The sequence below is a fragment of the Cupressus sempervirens genome, chromosome 1 (genome assembly GCF_028749045.1).
Source record: "Cupressus sempervirens isolate cs-2001-9-10 chromosome 1, ASM2874904v1, whole genome shotgun sequence".
NCBI classification, from domain to species: Eukaryota; Viridiplantae; Streptophyta; class Pinopsida; order Cupressales; family Cupressaceae; genus Cupressus; species Cupressus sempervirens.
In genome coordinates this window covers 572,847,595-572,866,490 of record NC_143118.1, presented here as the reverse complement: position 1 = coordinate 572,866,490, position 18,896 = coordinate 572,847,595, and the positions used below count along the sequence as shown (strand labels likewise).

At 36.3% G+C, this 18,896-nt stretch overlaps 3 protein-coding genes across 3 annotated transcripts; all 3 read left to right on the top strand.

Moving 5' to 3' along the window:
• Window positions 1-2,561: 2,561 nt before the first annotated feature.
• On the top strand, window positions 2,562-3,005 carry LOC149578712 (F-box/LRR-repeat protein At3g59250-like). The gene has a single exon (XM_089801073.1). The coding sequence runs from the start codon at window positions 2,562-2,564 to the stop codon at window positions 3,003-3,005; it is 444 nt and encodes a 147-aa protein (XP_089657199.1).
• Window positions 3,006-4,294: 1,289 nt separating this feature from the next.
• Window positions 4,295-5,195, top strand: LOC149578711 (uncharacterized). The gene is made up of 2 exons (XM_089804570.1): window positions 4,295-4,844; window positions 4,956-5,195. The coding sequence occupies exons 1-2, from the start codon at window positions 4,623-4,625 to the stop codon at window positions 5,142-5,144; spliced, it is 411 nt and encodes a 136-aa protein (XP_089660696.1). The 5' UTR covers window positions 4,295-4,622; the 3' UTR covers window positions 5,145-5,195.
• Window positions 5,196-6,681: 1,486 nt separating this feature from the next.
• LOC149578710 (uncharacterized) lies at window positions 6,682-17,490 on the top strand. The gene is made up of 2 exons (XM_089801060.1): window positions 6,682-6,999; window positions 17,239-17,490. Exons 1-2 carry the CDS (start codon window positions 6,688-6,690, stop codon window positions 17,488-17,490), a joined length of 564 nt encoding a protein of 187 aa, XP_089657186.1. The 5' UTR covers window positions 6,682-6,687.
• The last annotated feature ends 1,406 nt before the right edge of the window (window positions 17,491-18,896 follow it).

Genomic DNA, 18,896 nt, shown 5'->3' with positions numbered 1-18,896 from the left:
TTTTCTTGCAGGTCCACACCACTACGATGATTGAAAAAGATAAACTGAGGAGATTCCTTAAAGACGGTCATGCTACCTTCTTCTTCTACAAGCTAAAGCATGGATTTGAATGGAGAAGAACTTTGGATGACTTACAGGTGAGCAAGCTTGTAAAAGATTGAATAAAGAGATCAAAAAAAATGTCAACACCACAAAAGAAGATGTGTTCATGTTAACTCAAATTTAGGAGCACAAGAATGTTGTCTAGATGGAGGGTCCACTTGGCTGGATTGCATGGGTTGATACCCATTATGATATGCTTCACTAGCTGTTATCTCTTCATGTTTTGATTTGTTGTATAGTTGATACTTTGGTTTCGTGGTGAGGCTTGGCCTCCTTGTTGTTACTTTTTGAGGCATTGCGGTTTTTTTTTTTTTAATCCTCTTATATATATATATATATATATATATATATATATATATATATATATATATATATATATATATATATATATATATATATATATATATATATATATAATTTGCCACTATGCGGTACTTGTCGATAGGCTAAGTACTCTTGTGACATATTTTAAAATTCTTCCATTAACACTTTATTAAATCAAATTTGATATACTAATTAGAATTCACCATTATATTTTTTTTAATATAAATATTACATTTTTTTAAACTAGAAGTTAAATTTTTAACATTATCATTTTTCTAAATTATTTTCCATGATCCAATTGGAAATTCTTTCTATTGTCCATTATTTCAACATCAACACAGACAAAGAAAAATAATTATTAAAGGTGTTGGGATTTCAAAATGAAATCAATAAGAACAAAGAAAACTTATTATTAAATGCATTCTATTATTTTCTACATATAATTCAACATAATGTTAATTAGATTATTTTTAATATAATTTTTATATTTTTATATTAATGACATATAAAATTTAATTATTATCTATGTATTATCTATTTTATTTTAATACATAGTATTAATTAGAAATAAGTAAAAAAGTAATTATATAACCCATATTCAAATTTAAATAATTTATATAATACTTAGATATATAAAAAATAAATTATTCAAATGTATACTTCTCCATAAAAACTTTATAATTTTCTATGCATCTAATTCAAAACATGTTGGTTAAAATAAAATTTAAAAAAAAAAAAAAGATTTTTCTTGTTGAAAGATTAATATTTATTCAAATGACTTTGACTAAATTAATTTTTATATGTTTACTTAAACTATTCGTTCTAAAATTAACTATTAAACTAAAACATATCATAATTACAAAACAAAATTGAAATATCTATGCTTAGAGGCAAGTACTTAGCCACTTTGTGGCACTTGTTTAAATTAGAAAATTGACTTAATAAGTTATGTTCTAAGAATGTTCTAAGCTTCTATTAGGGCCCGTTTGGCTGCGGGAATATAAAAATGAGAATAGGAATACTTATTCTAGAATACTTATTCTCGAATAGAAAATGGGGTTACGTATTCTTATTCTTGTTTGGTTCACCCAGAATTTGATGCAGAATACACAGACTCAAAAATTAATGTTTTCTAAAAAAAATTTAAAATTGAAATAGGAATAGATATTCCTATTCCACCTATTTAGGTGGAATAACAAATCCTCATTTTTGGACAAAAATTGGAATACATATTCCAATTTTACTCCTATTCCAATTCCAATTTGGTGCATCCAAATAGAAAATTCAAAATTTTAAGAATATATATATATATATATGCCTATTCCACTTGTATTCCCATTGCCAAATGGACCTTAGAGTTATCAAATCAGAAAAATATTTAAACAAATATTAGACATCATAAAATAATTAGAATCTCTTGTAAATATAAAACAGATAATTATGATGAATCGTAATTCATATAACTTTTTTTTATGAACCATTATGATAGATTAACTCTTATAAATATAAGAACACGAAATAGAAAATGAAAAACCAAACGTTCACTTAATATAAGATCATAAAGAAAATGCACAAAGATACAGTCACGAAAATGTACTTCCTTTACATTACTTTTTCTAACTTCTCAAAAAAAATCTTAGTCCTCTCCTTCGTAAGGAAGTGCTTTTTCGTGGCTGTATAGACGTTGCCCAAATACTCTTTCAGATTGTTCTAATCTATGATTACTTTCGCCTGCCAGGACAGTTTATTTACATGTCATTGAACTATCATGTGAGGTAGAAATAATAAACTGCACAGCCATTTTCTAATCGTCCTGCCAGGAAGAAACATTTCACACAAGTTGGGTGTAATACTCGCGCGCGAAGACTCTACACGTTCTCAATCTATATTTAAAAAATGAATAGTGTGAAGCAATAATTTCTCCTATCAAGTCACCTTTTCGCCCCTATGATTTCGCATTGTCCCAATGTACGAAGAGGCAATTGCACCAAAAACCAGGCGGCACATCGATTAAAACTCATGGAAATGATGACAAGTGAACTTGCCCACTACCAATTCTGATGATCCCTCTTTGGGACTCAAATGTTACAAATAGCCGCCTTCACTTTGTTCCTCTTCATCTCCTTACACCGATTATGTCTCCTCAGGATGCATTCTACATACTTCCTGATTCCCTTATTTGTTTCATACTATCAAAACTCCCACTTAGAGAGGCTGTCAAAACTTCCGTCCTCTCCAAGAGGTGGAGAGTTCTGTACACCCACATGCCCACGCTCTATTTCTCTCCTGATTTTCTAGGGGCTAATTGCGACTATTTTGACTCGCTCACGTTGTCAAGGGCTGAGAACATTATTTCCAACATCTTGCTTCAGCGCTCACGCGATCTAAAGGCGTTTTACATAGATGGGCCTAATATAGATTGGGTTTTTTCTAATGAAATTGTGTGCACATGGGTAAGATACTTAGTTAACGGATTCGCCTGGAAAAGGCCGGATCCAGGCTCGGGTTCGATTCGGATCCGGATCCATGTATGGATCCGTGAGGATCCGGGCAGGATCCGCGTGAATCCGCAGCAATGACAGGAGGAACTTGCGAGTTCATTTGCTCTCTATTTTGTTCTCTCATTTTGCTCTCTCATACTTGCTAGTTTGAAGTGAAGTGCTTGGATTCGAAGGAGATCGGTTGTGGAGCTTCAAATACCTTGCAAGAAGTGTTTAAGGTATGCATTTCAACCATATTCTTGAATTCTTTCATAGATTATTGATTTATTTTTAGTTTTTCAAATTTTCAAGTTTTTGTGCAAGTGTGAAGCATGGTTTTCTTTCACTTTTTCTAGATTGCAAGAATAGAACAATGAGTAGTCAAGGCTCAATGGGTGGGGGTGGGGCTGCATCACCAAGCTTCAAAATTGATAAGGGGTCTCCTTTATGGAGACACACAACAAGAGTTGCACAATGTCCTGGGGGTGGGGCATACATATGGAAATGTAATTTTTGCAACATACAACATAAAAGCTCCTATCCTCGAGTGAAACTACATTTTTTGGGCCCTGCGAGAGAAGGAATTCACATGTGTCAAGGTAGTGATAAGAAGGGATTACCAGCTGAACAAATAGCAGCATTAGCAAAAGAGCAAGATGATGCTGATAGAGCAGTTGCAAAAGAAAAACGCGGTGCTTCCCAAAAAATAAATATACCAACACCGTCATTTGATCAAACAAATACAAGAATGCATCATTTTTTGCTTATGCCAACTACAAATGATGAAGATGAAGACCCATCTCCACTCACCCACAAGAGAGGCCCACTAGATAGGGCATTCCAAATTGAAAAGAGAGACATTGCTGATCACAAAATTGGACGTTGTTTAATTGCAAATGGTGTTTCATTTAATTTTACTAGATCACCTTATTTTAGGGAGATGGTGGAAGCAATAAATGATGTACCCCATGGTTACAAACCGCCTGGTTATGAGAAGTTGCGCACTACCATATTACATGATAAGAGGAAAAATGTAGAGGCTCAACTTCAACCAATAAGAGATTTTTGGGTTCAATCGAGTGTGTCTATTATTTCGGATGGTTGGAAAGATTGTAGAAACTATCCATTGATCAATGTTATTGCTGTATGCCCTAAGGGGGCAATGTTCTTGAAGGCAGTTGATTGTGAAGGGCAAGTGAAAGATGCAGAATTTATTTCACGCATTCTCATTGATGCCATAGAGTCAGTGGGTCCTGATAATGTTGTTCAAGTGGTCACGGACAATGCAAAAGTTTGCAGGGCTGCAAGGATAATTGTAGAGTCTAGATATGATCATATCTTATGGACACCATGCACCGTCCACTCTCTCAATTTAGTGACGAAAGCAATTGGCACCGAAATAGATTGGGTGAAAAGGATATATGAGGAAGCTGAAGAGATTCAAATGTTTGTGACAAATCACCACATGTCACAAGCAATTTTTAGGAGTTTCTCGGACTTGGAGTTATTGAAGGTAAATTTTTATATTTAATATATAATTGAATATTATTGGATTCCACAATTATTAATTTTTGTTGTTGTTTACATTAACATGTTTTAATTTTTAAATGTTTTACTAACTTGAGTTTAACATGTTCTTAGGTTGCTGAAACCCGCTTTGCCTCTCACACAATCGTCTTGAGACGACTTGTGAAGGTAAAAGAAGCATTGAAGCATATGGTCATTAGCCCCCAATGGGGCATTTGGAAGAATTCCAATACAGCAAGGGCTTTAAATGTGAGAAGAATGATACTAGATGAGGATTGGTGGGGTCTTGTGAGTTATGTGTTGGAAATCACCGATCCAATAATGGCAATGCTTCGCTTCGCAGATAGTGATAAGCCATGCCTTGGGGATATTTATGATTCCATGGATAGTATGCTGGAAAAAATTAAAATGGTAAGTTTTACGCTCTTTTACAACAATTTTTTATTTGAGAGATATCTAGATTCTAAAGTTTAAATTGACATATTCACTAATTATAATTATTATTTATATTTCATATCTTAGGTCATACAGAGGAGGGAGAATGATCCTGAGGACACCCTTTACAAGAAGGTGGAAAAAATTGTTCATCATCGATGGAACAAGATGACCACACCTTTGCACCTCCTTGCATATGCTCTATCCCCGAGGTACTGTAGTTCTTATCAAATGTTTGTGCTTATTTTATCCAATGTTTGTGCTATTGATATTTGATAGTGTTCAATTGTCTTTTGTTATCCCCAGGTACTATAGTGCAGATGTACTTCGCCTTACAGGTAGAGTGCCGCCATTTAGAGATGCAGAGGTTGCAGATGGGTATAAGAGGGCACTAGCTAAGATATTCCAAGATCCAGAGATTGGGGCAATTGTGAGGAGTGAATTTGCTGCTTTCAACTCAGGTGAGGATTTCGACCCTATTGCCATAGCAGACCAAAGCAGGATGGGTGCCATCAAATGGTGGTACCTTCATGGGCAAGCCTTCACGTACCTCCAACCTCTTGCCATAAAGGTCCTATCCCAAGTAAGTTTGTAAAATTAAGCTTAAGGTTAACATTCTCAATTCCTTGAATTTATTATTTAATTTATTTATCTTGATTGTTGTATTGATAATTTTTAATTTCTCTTTAGGTTGCCAGCTCTTCTGCAGTTGAGCGGAATTGGAGTACTTACTCCTTTATCCACTCAATCAAACGCAATCGGTTGGCTCCAAAAAAATCAGAAGACCTTGTGTTCATTCACAACAATTTGCGCTTGTTGTCACAGAAGGATCCTAAGTACAAGAAGGGGCCCGAAAAGCTTTGGGATGTAGCACCCGAGACTCTTGATTTAGATATGACCATCCGAGATCTTGCTAGATCCACTTTGATTGATGTGGATGATGAGGAGGAGGATTATGAGTTAACAATCCCCTCTACTACTAGTGGTTTGGGTTCCTCTACTAATACAGATGTAGCACTTGCAGCTCACCAGTACCCCTCTGATGTGGATTTTCTTGAAAATCCATTTGATGATTAAATAAAAAACTTTAGTGTTGACTCTTGACTCTTTTATGAGTAAATCATGTTATAGACTTTAAGTTTAATGATCTATATTTTAAATGTTACAAGCTTTCACTTTCAGTAATTCAATGTGAATGTGTTGATTTTCTTTATAATTGTGAAAATAGATTAATTATCAATGTCATTGATCAAGTATACTAGATTCATACTATGAAATGATTTAGTTTTAGAATTATGTATATTTCTCTTATTTTTTAGTATATATAATGCATATATATATATATATATGCACGAATCCTCCATGAATCATAATTGGGAAAAAAAAAAATCTCGAATCCACGGATCCGATTCACGTGCCCGAATCGGATTCGTGTCACGAATCGAAAACTAAGGTAAGATATGCTACTCTCCTTAATGTCCAACACCTCACTCTCTATCACAATGTTTTCAAATAACTCCCATCCCCTGCCCTATTTTCATGCTCACGCCTCATATTCCTTGGTCTCTGTGGGTACGACCTCACTGGTTTACCCACCGATTTCATGGGATTCCCCCACCTCACATCTTGTGAGCTTGATGATGTTTTATTCACCGATGAATCTCTGGTCTCCTTCATTTCGCTCTACCCCTTCTTGCAAAAATTGGAAATAAGAGAAGATTTGGGTCTAGGTAATGTCGTAATTATTTCATCCATTATTGAACATTTTAAAATATATGACATGAAGTCTTTATCTGTCAAGTGCCCCAAACTCAAAACAATGCGTGTGTGCAAGATTAAGGATTTGAGTGTGAATGGTGTAACGTTCTATAAGCTTTCTCATGCCATCAAGAAGCTCAAAATGCATGTTGAAGGTAGTCATGTGAGGGAGCTATCCATTGTTGGCCCTGATCGGCTTATCTCAGTAGAAAGATTTCTTGACATACTAGGCGATTTCCAGTCCCTGAATAAACTTGACATCTACAAGTATCAGCCATTTGAAAGTGAAGGAGAGATAGATGTTCCCCCACTGGACTTGCTTCACAGACTCCCGAATCTTCAGTCTCTCTCTATATCGGGTGTTCTTCTTCAGGTATTCACACAAACATACCAACTTCTAGGACAAGTTACATTATTTTTAAAGTTCCAAGGTTTTAAGATGTGCATTTTGAATGTTTTTAAATAAAAGATGAAAGATTTACCTTAAAGGAATGTTGGCAAAGAAAAACATTCACCTGAGATCACTATCAACCATGAATCAGGAGTTTCTCTAGAAGTGGAAGATAATTTGGAAGGGCCCATGACTAAGAAAGAATCTTTTGTTGCGATGTCTTTGTCAGACAAACCTGAGCCTTTCTATGTTTCTCTTTATATAGCTGGATGCAAGTTAAGTAATTGTATTATTGATTCTGGTGCATCTGATAATGTCATGCCTTCAAAGGTAGCACATGCCTTGGGTCTCTCTCTGAATAAACCCTCTGGAAAAGTGTATTCTATGGAGGCAAAACAAGTCCCGCTAGTTGGCCAGTTGAAAGATGCTCAAGTAGCACTTGCAGTACATCCTAAGAAGCAGTTAAAACTGAACATCCTGGTTGCTGATATTCCTGCCAGTTATGGGATGCTTTTGAGCAGAAGTTTTTGCAAAGATCTTGGTGGTGAAATCAAAGTGGACATGTCTCATGCTCTTATCCCTATTGGAAATAAGAAGGTTAAGCTTGATCCTGAACCCAAAGCTAAATATACAGTGTTGAAATCAGATGATCCCAGAGCTGAAATATTATATGTTGATACTGGGCATGGAACGTACATGATGACGTCCAATGAAGGAGATGTAACTGAACCTCTCATGCTTGATATAACCAATGAATTATGGTCAATGGAGTTTGATGGAAGTTCTTCTTCTTCCGGTTCAGGTGCTGGGATAGTGTTGATATCACCACAAGGAGAGAAATTTCCAAAGGCTTACAAGTTGGCTTTTGAGACCACCAATAATACCGCGGAATATGAAGCTCTCCTACTTGGTCTCGAGTATGCAAGAGAAAAAGGAATCAAACAACTCAAGGTATCAGGAGATGCAGAATTAGTTGTCAACCAGGTACGTAGGCAATATCAAGTAAAGAATCTGAAATTGAAGGCATATAGGAATAGAGTGTGGGATGAGATCGAGCATTTCGATGCTTTTTCCTTATTTGCTATTCCTCGTGAACGAAATTCTAAGGCAGATTGTCTTGCAGTCTCTGCGTCTCTACTTATCCCTCATCTTGAGTTCAACAGAGATGTTTATACAGTAGAGATGATTCATAGACCTAGTGTGCCTGATAATGATCGACACTGGAAAGTTTTTGATGATGATGGGCAAATAATTGCATTTCTCGAAGGGAGGCCTCCATTTTCAGACCTAAAATTTGAAGGATCGTGCAATCATAATGGAAAACAAGAAGACAATCCTGAGGTTATTCAATTGGAAGGTAATGTCATCCCGAGAGGATTAGTCACCCTAGAGAGTCTTTTTAATAAAGAAGACAAAAGGAAAGAGAAAGTTGAGGATACTAAACTTTCTAATTGTTCGGGTTATGAGAAAGTAAATATTGGTTCTTAGGAAAATCCAAGGATGGTTCTAATAGGGAAAGATTTGACATCTTAAGAGAGAGAAGAGTTTACAAGGTTATTGAATGCTTACCAAGACGTTTTTGCTTGGGGTTATGAAGATCTAAAGGAATTCATGGATGGGAAATTTAAACATCAGATTCCCTTAAAACCTGGTTCAACTCCCTTTCGGCAAAAGCAAAGACAATTCAATCCCAAGGTGGCAGACGCTATTTTCAATGAGGTTGATAAGATGCTTAAAGCAAAGATTATCTATCCCATTCACCACTCAACATAGGTAGCTAATATTGTTCCTGTTAGGAAGAAGAATGGTGAGATAAGAATATGTGTTGACTTCTGCAATTTGAATCAGGCGTCACTGAAGGATAATTATGGACTCCCTGTCATGGATCATATTTTGCAGTTGGTATCTGGCTCTGAACTCATGTCAATGTTAGGTGGCTTCTCCGGTTATAACCAAATCAATGTTGTACCTGAAGATCAATATAAAACAGCTTTTACCACTCCATGGGGTACGTTTTCCTACAGTCGTATGCCTTTTGGTTTGATAAATGCTGGGGCCACCTTCCAAAGGGCCATGGATCATTCATTTGAGGATTTCAAGAATAACATCATTGTTATGTATCTTGATGATCTTACAGTGTTTTCAAAACAGAGAAGAGATCATGTGCATCATCTAGAAGCAATATTACATCGATGTCGAACTCAAGGCATCTCACTGAATCCTAAGAAGTCTATATTTGGGGTGACAGAAGGCAAACTACTGGGGCATATTGTCTCCAAAGAGGGCATTCAGATAGATCCTGAACGGGTGAAAGCTATCCAACAGTTGTCACTTCCCATGAGTAAACCAAGAATTAGGTCTTTCTTTGGGCAGATAAACTTTATAAGGAGGTTCATACCAGACTTCTCTGAGATAACAAAGTCAATTTTGGATATGATGAAAGGGAATACTAATTTTAAATGGACAAAAGAAGGTAAGGCTTCTTTTGAACAAATCAAGACCGAAATTGCTCATGCGCCTACCCTTTCTTATCCAGATTTTTCTAAGGATTTTCATTTGTATTGTTATGCCTCTGAAAACACTTTATCTGCTATACTTACCCAACCTAACAAAGACAATACCGAGGCCCCAATAGCATTCATGAGTATCCCTCTTAAGAAACATGAATTGAAATACTCCTTGATTGAGAAAAATGCTTATGCTCTAGTTAGAGTAGTGAAACAATTCAGGTTTTACATCCTAAACTCTCGCTCCAAGGTGTTTGTCCCTGACTCAGCAGTGAAGACTATTCTGACACAACAAGAAATTGGCGTGAACAAAAGGGCCTCCTGGATAGCTAAAGTACAAGAATATGATCTCGATATAAAACCTACAAAGCTTGTCAGGGGAAAAGGTTTGTGTAAGGCAATTGCGGAAGGATCTTCTAAAGAAGGGACGAAGGAAGAAATGCCTTTAGTTTTATTCATTAGTAATGTTGATGACTAGTTTTCAAATATTGCCTATCTTCTGACATATGGGGAATGTCCTGCTCATTTATCACCTAAAGAGAAGAGGACCTTAAAATTGAAATCTGCAAAATACATTCTTTGGAATGACGCCTTATACAAGAAAGGGATAGATGGTACTTTTCTGAGATGTGTTGATTCTGAACAAAGAAAGGAGTTGCTTCAGTTATTTCATAATGAAGCATGTGGAGGTCATTACTCCGCATCAGTAACAGCTTACAAAATTTTGAGAAATTGTTTTTACTGGCCCGAGATATTCAAAGATGCAGAAGAATGGGTGAAGAAGTGCGATTCTTGTCAGTACTTCAAAGGAAAAGTTCAATTGGCTGCACTGCCCTTGAAACCAGTGGTGATCGAAGAACCTTTTCAACAATGGGGTTTGGATTTCATAGGTCCTATTCATCCTTCATCCTCTGCTGGACATACTCATATTTTGATGGCAACTGACTATTTTACCAAGTGGGTGGAAGCGACCCCAGTAAAACAAACAACTTCAGAATTGGTGTGCAATTTTATCAAACAAAACATTCTGGTTAGGTTTGGCGTACCGAATAAAATTGTTACCAACAATGCTACCAACTTCTCTTCTCAAGAGATATCATCATTTTTCTATCAATACGAGATTATTCTCTCTCATTCCTCTGATTATTTTGCACAAGGAAATGGTCAAGCAGAATCAAGCAATACAAATATTATGACCATTGTGCGAAAACTGATAGATGTTAATCAAAGATCCTGGCACAAGCACCTGTACGATGCATTGTGGGCAGATCGTACTACTAAAAAGAGAGCAACGGGATTTTCTCCCTTCGAGATCCTGTATGGAATTGAGCCAGCTCTTCCTCTTCCTTTAGAGCTATCCACCTTGAAATTACAGAGTGCCATTGAGAATCTTGAATTCAGAGATGCTCTTGAGAAACGAATGTTGTATTTGACAAAGTTGGAAGAAGAAAGAGAGATGGTTGTTGATAGAATTCAGGAACATCAATCCTGTGTCAAGAGGTTATTTGATAGAAAGGCTAAGCAGAGAGCCAAAAGGATTACATGGAAAATTTGACTCCTTATGGAGAGGCCCTTTCCATATCAAAGAGGTATGCGGAAAGAACTCTTTTATCTTGTCATACCTGAGCGGTACCTAGTTGCCCTTACCTTATAATGGGCAACACCTAAAACATTATCATCAGTAGAAGGTGTTCGTACACCTTTTTGTATATAGGTTGTCCTATTTTTGGTGTGCTCTTGTTGGTTGGTGTTGTTTTGGCCTTTCTTTCTATTGTCCTGTTTTTGATATTTGTTCCCTCTTTTGTAAATTGGTCCCTCAAATGACTCTATTTCACAGCCCAATGGATAAGGCACTACTTTATTCATTCTGGATTCGAGCTTCATCCCTTGTCAGTCCTTGTCCCCAGTTAGAGCCAGCTGTTGCCCGACCATAGAATTTGTTCCAATTCTACGAGCCATGGTTCGTATTTAAAACTTGCCTGGTTTTAAGCCTTAAATTGATCATTCTATCTGTGAAATCTGCAAATCTTTAAGTCTCCATGTCCCCAGCTTGTTAGCAGTTCCACACAGCACTTGAGATCATTGAAATCCAGCTTCTTAGCCTCAAGATATAAAAGGTTAATGATTGCCGCCAAAAACACGTATTTCTTAACCTTTAACTTCTTAAAAGTTAATGTTAACCATCAAAAACGTGTTTTTCTTAACCTCCATATAAAAGGTTAATGTTAACCACTAAAAATACGTTTTTCCTAACCTCTCCAATAGGTTAATGAAAGTGATTAAAAACACATAATTCTTAACCTCCATGAGACGGTTATTAACCTACTTGAAAATTTCCAATTATATAAACCATATGTAAATTCTTTTGGCTCGAATATAGTGGGTGTAATACTGAGGTTTGAATGCTTGCTGTCAACTATGGGAGTCCAGATTTATGAAGGAAATAGGTTGGAACATATCTAACCACGTGTAGATCGTCCTCTTCACCAAGTGCATGATAAAGACATCTTTAAAGAATCGATTAAACACCATACCATGCTTGCTCAATCGGCGGTTATTTCTCCTACTATAGCAGCAGGATACTTTACGAGTTGGCAAGCCGAACGGTGTGAAGCAAATAGAACTTCAATGCACCACACGAACTAGAAATATGGGAGCGTGTATTTTGAAGAGCATGTTTCATCAGATCATGTGCAAGGAGATGAGACATGATAGATGAATGATGGAACAGTAATCCCAATGCCACCACCGTGATGAGCTTCAAGCCGGGGTCAAAGGATGAAGGTCATGAATACACAACATTAATTTGTAAGCTCACGAGATTTCATAGTGAGCATGGAGAAGCCCAATTCTACAAGGAATGAAATTTAAGATGGTCTAGACTCGTCGTGGTTGGTATGTAAATATGGATGTGAATCAAGGTATTCGTTGAATTGTATATAAATCATTTGGCATAGTACATATGCAAACATGGACGATGGTCTATGTTCTGAAGCAAATTAAGCGCAGAATGATAAAGTATGAGGAACACGAGTCCCATGTTCATTCAGATCAATTCTCATACCATCGCCAAGCATAGAGTTTGTTTGAGAGAATCAATCAGCAAGCTTAGTGACATCTTGTCAAGAGATAATCAAAACAAGAAAAAGGAGTTCATTTAGCATTCCCTTACCTCTAAGCCTGATAATTCAGTTATGGGTCCGCAGTCAAAGGTTTTATAAATTTGCAAAATTTGGTATTTCTAGTACCTTGGAGTTAACTGAATACATCTAAAGCCATATGCGGTAATCCAAGTCCCGATGATATTATTCCTCCATTATCATCCATCAATTAATTAGGTGTGATCACCGGAGATATATGTGATGAAGGTTAGGGATATAGCTGCTTGATGAGGGATCATTAGATTGTCAAAACATTTTGATTTTACATTTGCAGTGAAATAATGAGTAAAGAGATGGAAGATGTCTGCGTCCTTCGTTGACACAATCTCACTATAGATAAAAGATCCATGAACAAGTTGCATAGGAATACAAGTAGCTCCTGAGATCTCCCCTGATTTGTTTGACGTAATGCCAAGATAAAAAGGGGTGGTGAACATAAACCGAACATACAGGGTGTTGGCAAAACGTTTGACAAAATACTCTTTCCTGACCTGCAGCTTTGGAAGCTCCACTCATTAAGTCACCCGAGTTCGAATCAGCATTCTTACTTTCTTTGTGACTCGACATATTTGAGAAGAGGATTGGAAATTAAACCATGAAGTACAAGTATCAGAGGCCGGATTATGCTCCTGTTTTAAGAAGTACGCTTCCAGATATCAATGATACCATTTTAGGAAATGTTTGTCTTCAAGACTTCTGGTCATCTCTTGTAAATGAAGAAAGGACTCCATTAGCTGGAAAAATATTGAACAGTGGCTTGGCCCAAGTAGGCGGGCATCCCATTTCCGTACAATGCCCAGAATTAGTGTTGGAATGCATGAAGGCTTATCATCCCAGCACTAGAGAAGTTCTTTCACCGAACAATGAAACAATTGCCCGCCTAGACCCTGCCTCTATTGCTATCATTTTTCGACTGCCCACTAGGATGCATTATGCTAGCATTAATCTAAGAACTGCCAAGGAATATTTTACTGCCAATCAAACCCAATGTTTAAATATTGTGACAAGATTGTGGTTCTTCCAACCAAGAAGGGGCAAATCTCAATTAGGCAAATCCATTCACAGATCATCACTGAAAGAAGATGTGGCGAACATGGTAACCTTGTTGAGCAGGATCGTTGGTCTTCGAGATTCACACGAGTTCGAAGGTTGGATGTTTTTATTCATTAATATGGTCTGCAAAGGGAAAAAATGCATTGATTGGGCTGAAATTATCAGTGACTCACTACATAGACAGCTCATGGGACTTCAAGAAAATGACTACTTCTATATGACCTCATATCTTTTCTATGCTATTGCAAGTACCAAAAGTTGGCCAGGACTTAACTGGCAAGGCATTTATGATGACACGACCATCATTTATAATCATCTTCCTCAAATTCAGTATGATAATAGCCTACACCATTTCAGAAGAGTGAATGACGCATTCACCATGCTAACTGTAAGGGAAATTTAGGGGAACATTGGGCTCAGGATTTCACCAGAAGCAGCGATGAAAGTGCAAAAATATGGAAGTTTTTTTATACAATTTCCGAAGTTTACTTATATCCGGCTAGCCGCCTATGATGGATGTCCGTTGATGTTACCTAGATTTTTTGATGATAAATTAGTCTTAATCGAAATGTGCAGGCAAATTAATCAAATCAACAAACTTTGCAGGAACAGGAGGACAGATGAGATAACTTTTCCTATCGGCATCGGATATTATAGTTGTGACACTGCATCAAATGCCAGGAACACTGAAATATCTATTGCCACGATAAATTTGCATCCTTACACGATGTGTTTCCCTTATGATAGTAAGGGCTACACTGTGAATGAATTGAAGTTAAATCCCAGTCTCGGTCACTTCCCGGCTCTAGAAGACTTTTGGGAAGATTGTGAAAATGACTTCGAAGTCAGGAAGAGAGATTGGATGCGGCTTACAGTACGACAGGTAATAGACTTCAAGTTAGACATTGATGTAACAGGCATAGATGATGATGAGGTTTGGTTGATCCTTATTATTATGAGAAAATTGAATTGCTAGAGCTCCCTCCTATTGATTGGTCAATTCCCGAATTGAAAAGCTTGAAAGAGAGGTCTTCCTTTGTTCTTAAAAGAACAAGAGACTGGATCAGTAAGGTCAGAACCGAAAAAGCAACTAGTGTATCTAAAAATAAAGAGGGGAGAAATAATATAGGAGAATCATCTCAGATGGCGATAGAGGCCACTTCTAGTGAGAAGATACAACAACTGGATATAGATGCTCAAGATCAAGATGAAGATTTGAATCAGCCGGATAAGTTTATAGTCCAAAGGAAAAGGACAAGAATGAAAGGTAGAAGGAATGAAAAAGACCAAAGAAGCCCTCAAATTGTTGAATCACATGTTCCGGTTGCATCCCCTCGTGATGTAACGATTCCTCACTTGAGTCTTCCTCCTCCTGATGTGCCCATAGTAGACATTACATAGTTAGATGACCCGTTATCTAATTCGGAAGACTTAATGATGGTTTCTGAAAATGTAACAGGTGCCGAACAAGTTTCAAAGGTTACACATTCATGGTTCCAGGATAGTCTTCAGAAGAGGAAGAAAGTTGTTCAAATGGTTCCACCTCCATTTGATATGGTCTCTAGCATTCTTCAGAAGCCTCCTAAGGCAAAAAAGACCAAAGTGATGTCCAGGTTAGCTATTGATAAAACTTCAGGCAATTTGTGTGTGGAATTAGCCAAGCCTATAGTTGAAAAGAATGTTGATGAAGCATCTGAATCAGATTTCATTCTAGAAAACGTCGACCTTGGTCCTTCTAATGCGGAAACAGAGTTTCAAAATTTTGAATTGATTGCCGCTCAGATGTTGCAAAGAGCGAAGAAAGAGAGAAGAGCCAAAGAGCAACTCAAAGAACAACTTCAGATGATGGTAGCTTATGTTAATTCGATCAGAAATCCTTCTAATACCCAAGTCATGGCCACCCCGCCGGTTCTAACAGGTCCTGATGGTATTTTAGATCATACTATTGTTCAAAGAATCGACCAACAAAAGTCATATAGTATGATGATCGAGGCTTGGATAAACAGGATGATAGAAGATGCTTCAAAACTTATAACCGGAGTAAAAGAGATATGTGGGAAAGCTATCACGCAAATACAGGAAATTTCTAAGGAGCTGGAAAATAGCAAAGAACATAAATCCAACTGGCAAAAAGTAGCTGATGAATTAAAGGAAATGGCCAAGCTGGATACGAGCACCCTACTCCTTGAGAAAATTATTGCTGATCCAAGCGACAACCAAATACGTATCTGGAGTAAAAGTGTTGGTTGGAAGATGATAAACATCAACAAAGGGATCACTGAGTTCAAAAAATTAATAACTTCTTTAGAGCAACTGAAAGCAAAAATTACAGATGAATTAATCTCCACTATCACAGGTGGGGTGCCAGTAAGTGATCTTCAGCATGTTGATTGTCAGTTTCTCCTTGATTCCTTCAGTGTTCAGATTCATTCAGAAATAGAGAACCCTGTATCAGATGCTGAAACTATGATGAAGCTTAGCCTGGTTGCAGTCACGCTGGGAGATTGTAACATTTCAGCCTATCGGCAGGAGTCAGAAGAAATCCAAGATAGATATCTCACAGCCAAACTCAGGATGGAAAATGTGCTCATTCCAAACTATGAATCAATGATGCTCATCCGAGATGCTTACAGATCTTTCCGAGATAGATCAATTGTGTCCGGATAGATAGGGCTAGTAACTAGAAAAATTGGTGATTATATATGCAAACGTTTTTAGGAACTCTAGCTAAAGTTTTGTTTTTATGAGTTTCCTTGTATAGGTTAATTTTCTTAAGGTTAATTAACCTTCCAAAATATCATATTTTGGAGGTGGTTATTAACCACGGATAGGTAGTTATTAACCTCTATGTCTATATAAGTACACCTTTTGGCTTTGTAAAGGGACTTTTTGGTTGGAAAAATAAGGGAACACTATGCTGAAATTTTGATCTAGGGATAAATTTTGGAAAGTATGTACACTTTTTATCTCTGAATTGAAAAATCTCTATTGCTTTCTTGGTGCAAGAAAATGAAATGAGATGTGCTTTGGGGTTTCTTATTTTAAAATCCAAATTGTTATATGTAGTATTAGAAATTCTCATGATGTTATGCGAATGTTTATGAATGATAACGAATGTACTTCGTAATACTGGTTGCCTTCAAGAGTAGTTCTTGATCACCATTGTTATCAATCTTGTTTACCGAAGAAGGTCGTGAGGGCGTGTGGTGCATTCGTCTTGGATGACTTTCTCTGAAACTTTGAAGTTTTAAATTCTTTATTTGAAAACCCTTTAAAAATTATATCATACGAGGGAGCTGCCCCTCTAAACGCAGAGGAAGGCCGCATATCAAGGGCCTATCCAACTGTTGTGAACGGTTTGCCACACATTTCGTTGGGTAATTCTACTGTGAAAAATCTGTTTACCAACAAGGAATATAGTAGAACCTGGCTTTATAATGGCTTTATAGTATGATAACTAAATCTGGGTAAAGTTAATGATTCATGACACCGCAATGCAGGAGCTGGCAAGAGGTCCTATACCGGAGTGCCTTGCATCTCCACATGTCAACCTCAAGAAAATACATGTAAATATTGATAAGTTTGACCATAAAGAAGTTGCAGTGATAAGTTGCTTGCTTCAGAGCACACCTTTTCTTGAAAGAATGGAAATGAAAATTCGGATACCTGAATTGAATTTGTTAATGAAAATTATAAGAGTAAATCTATGTACTTCAAAGATATTTTGTACCTCAGGAGAGCATCCTCACTAGCAAGGATAATCGTTATTTGAAATTCAAGCTGAAAAGACTATGAGCTTCATAACTGTTTTCCTGTAATAACTTGTTTATGGTATTTCATTTAAGATTACGAACTTCATAACTATTTCCTCCTCTAATAAGTTGTTTATGATATTTCATTTCTATGTTCCTTTTGACTTTTGTTTTGAAATTTATGTTGTTGAACCGCCATTTATCTTGTCTGGAAATATAGTTTGGTGATCTGTTTAAATCATACACGGATGTTTGATGTGTAGAACAACTGTCATAATCTTATTTCATTATTTCTTCTACTGTCATTTTAGTAAAAGCCAAAATGTTTTAAGAAGCACTATGTGATACTGATAAAATCCTCTACTTTTTGAGTTCATTTCCCAATTGGAAAACAGAAAGTTGCCATGAAAAATAAAATATTCCACTCTTACTGAAAGCTCGTAGTTCTATTATAGAAGCTTGACAGATTTGACAATCCAACAATCCTTAGGGATATTGCTGTCTGAAGGGTCTGTTTGGTTCCTGGTGGAATTGTAGAAATTTAGATTTCTACAAATTTCAATTCAGCCAAATCAAATTTTTGCAAATTTTTTTTTTTTTTTTGAGATTTTACTTGAATGATTTGTTTCATTCTGAAGATGAGTGGAAAGATATAATTTTATGACTAAGCTTGGAATTATAGGCAGACTCCAAGAAATAGTCCAATATATTGTTTTTACACTAAACCAGATTTGAAAACAAACACCTAAACCAAAATAAAAACTCAAACAAACACCTAAACCAAAATAAAAACTTGAAACAAACACCTAAACTAATATAAAAACTTATTAAAACCAAAATAAAAACTTATTACTATTTTCAGTCATTGTCTTTTGTCAAAAATAGCACAAGTAAAATTGGGTTGATTTATCCGGCAGAAAATTGTCATAGACAAGTTTTGACTAAAATAACTTTGTATGAAGATCTACTGAAATTTTGAGTTCTTTAATGGGATGGGTTAATCTTTTTATATAAAACTTCTTAGATTTAGAAGCTTCGACCGAAATAGTTAGATAAAAAATTTCTCATTAGTATTGAGAGACATACTGATACCAAAAAGTTAAGAGCATGCCGAATTTAGCTTTTCTTCTATTGAATGAGGTATACATAGTTTGTGTATAAAATTTCTGCAAGGAATTCCATATGTGAATTTTTGGAAGTGATCTCTTTCATTCTAAGCACCTTGGATGTAGATTGCGCATACAAATATGTCATCTCCTTTTGAGTATTTTGATGTTACATAAGTTGAATAAAATAAACTTGTATGCATCCCTGAGTATTTGTCTTGATAGCTATCACCACCAATAAAAGCTAATAATCATCATGTAATAACCTTTCTCGCTGTAATTAGCCTGGAACTGTTTCAC

What these genes read in the sequence shown, in the direction of transcription:
- LOC149578712 (XM_089801073.1), top strand. Translation starts at nt 2,562, where the DNA reads ATGTCTCCTCAGGATGCATTCTACATACTTCCTGATTCCCTTATTTGT.
- LOC149578711 (XM_089804570.1), top strand. Translation starts at nt 4,623, where the DNA reads ATGGTCATTAGCCCCCAATGGGGCATTTGGAAGAATTCCAATACAGCA. An exon ending in TGCTGGAAAAAATTAAAATG is followed by an intron (nt 4,845 to 4,955) that starts GTAAGTTTTACG and finishes TTCATATCTTAG; the next exon opens with GTCATACAGAGGAGGGAGAA.
- LOC149578710 (XM_089801060.1), top strand. Translation starts at nt 6,688, where the DNA reads ATGCGTGTGTGCAAGATTAAGGATTTGAGTGTGAATGGTGTAACGTTC. An exon ending in TATCGGGTGTTCTTCTTCAG is followed by an intron (nt 7,000 to 17,238) that starts GTATTCACACAA and finishes ACCGCAATGCAG; the next exon opens with GAGCTGGCAAGAGGTCCTAT.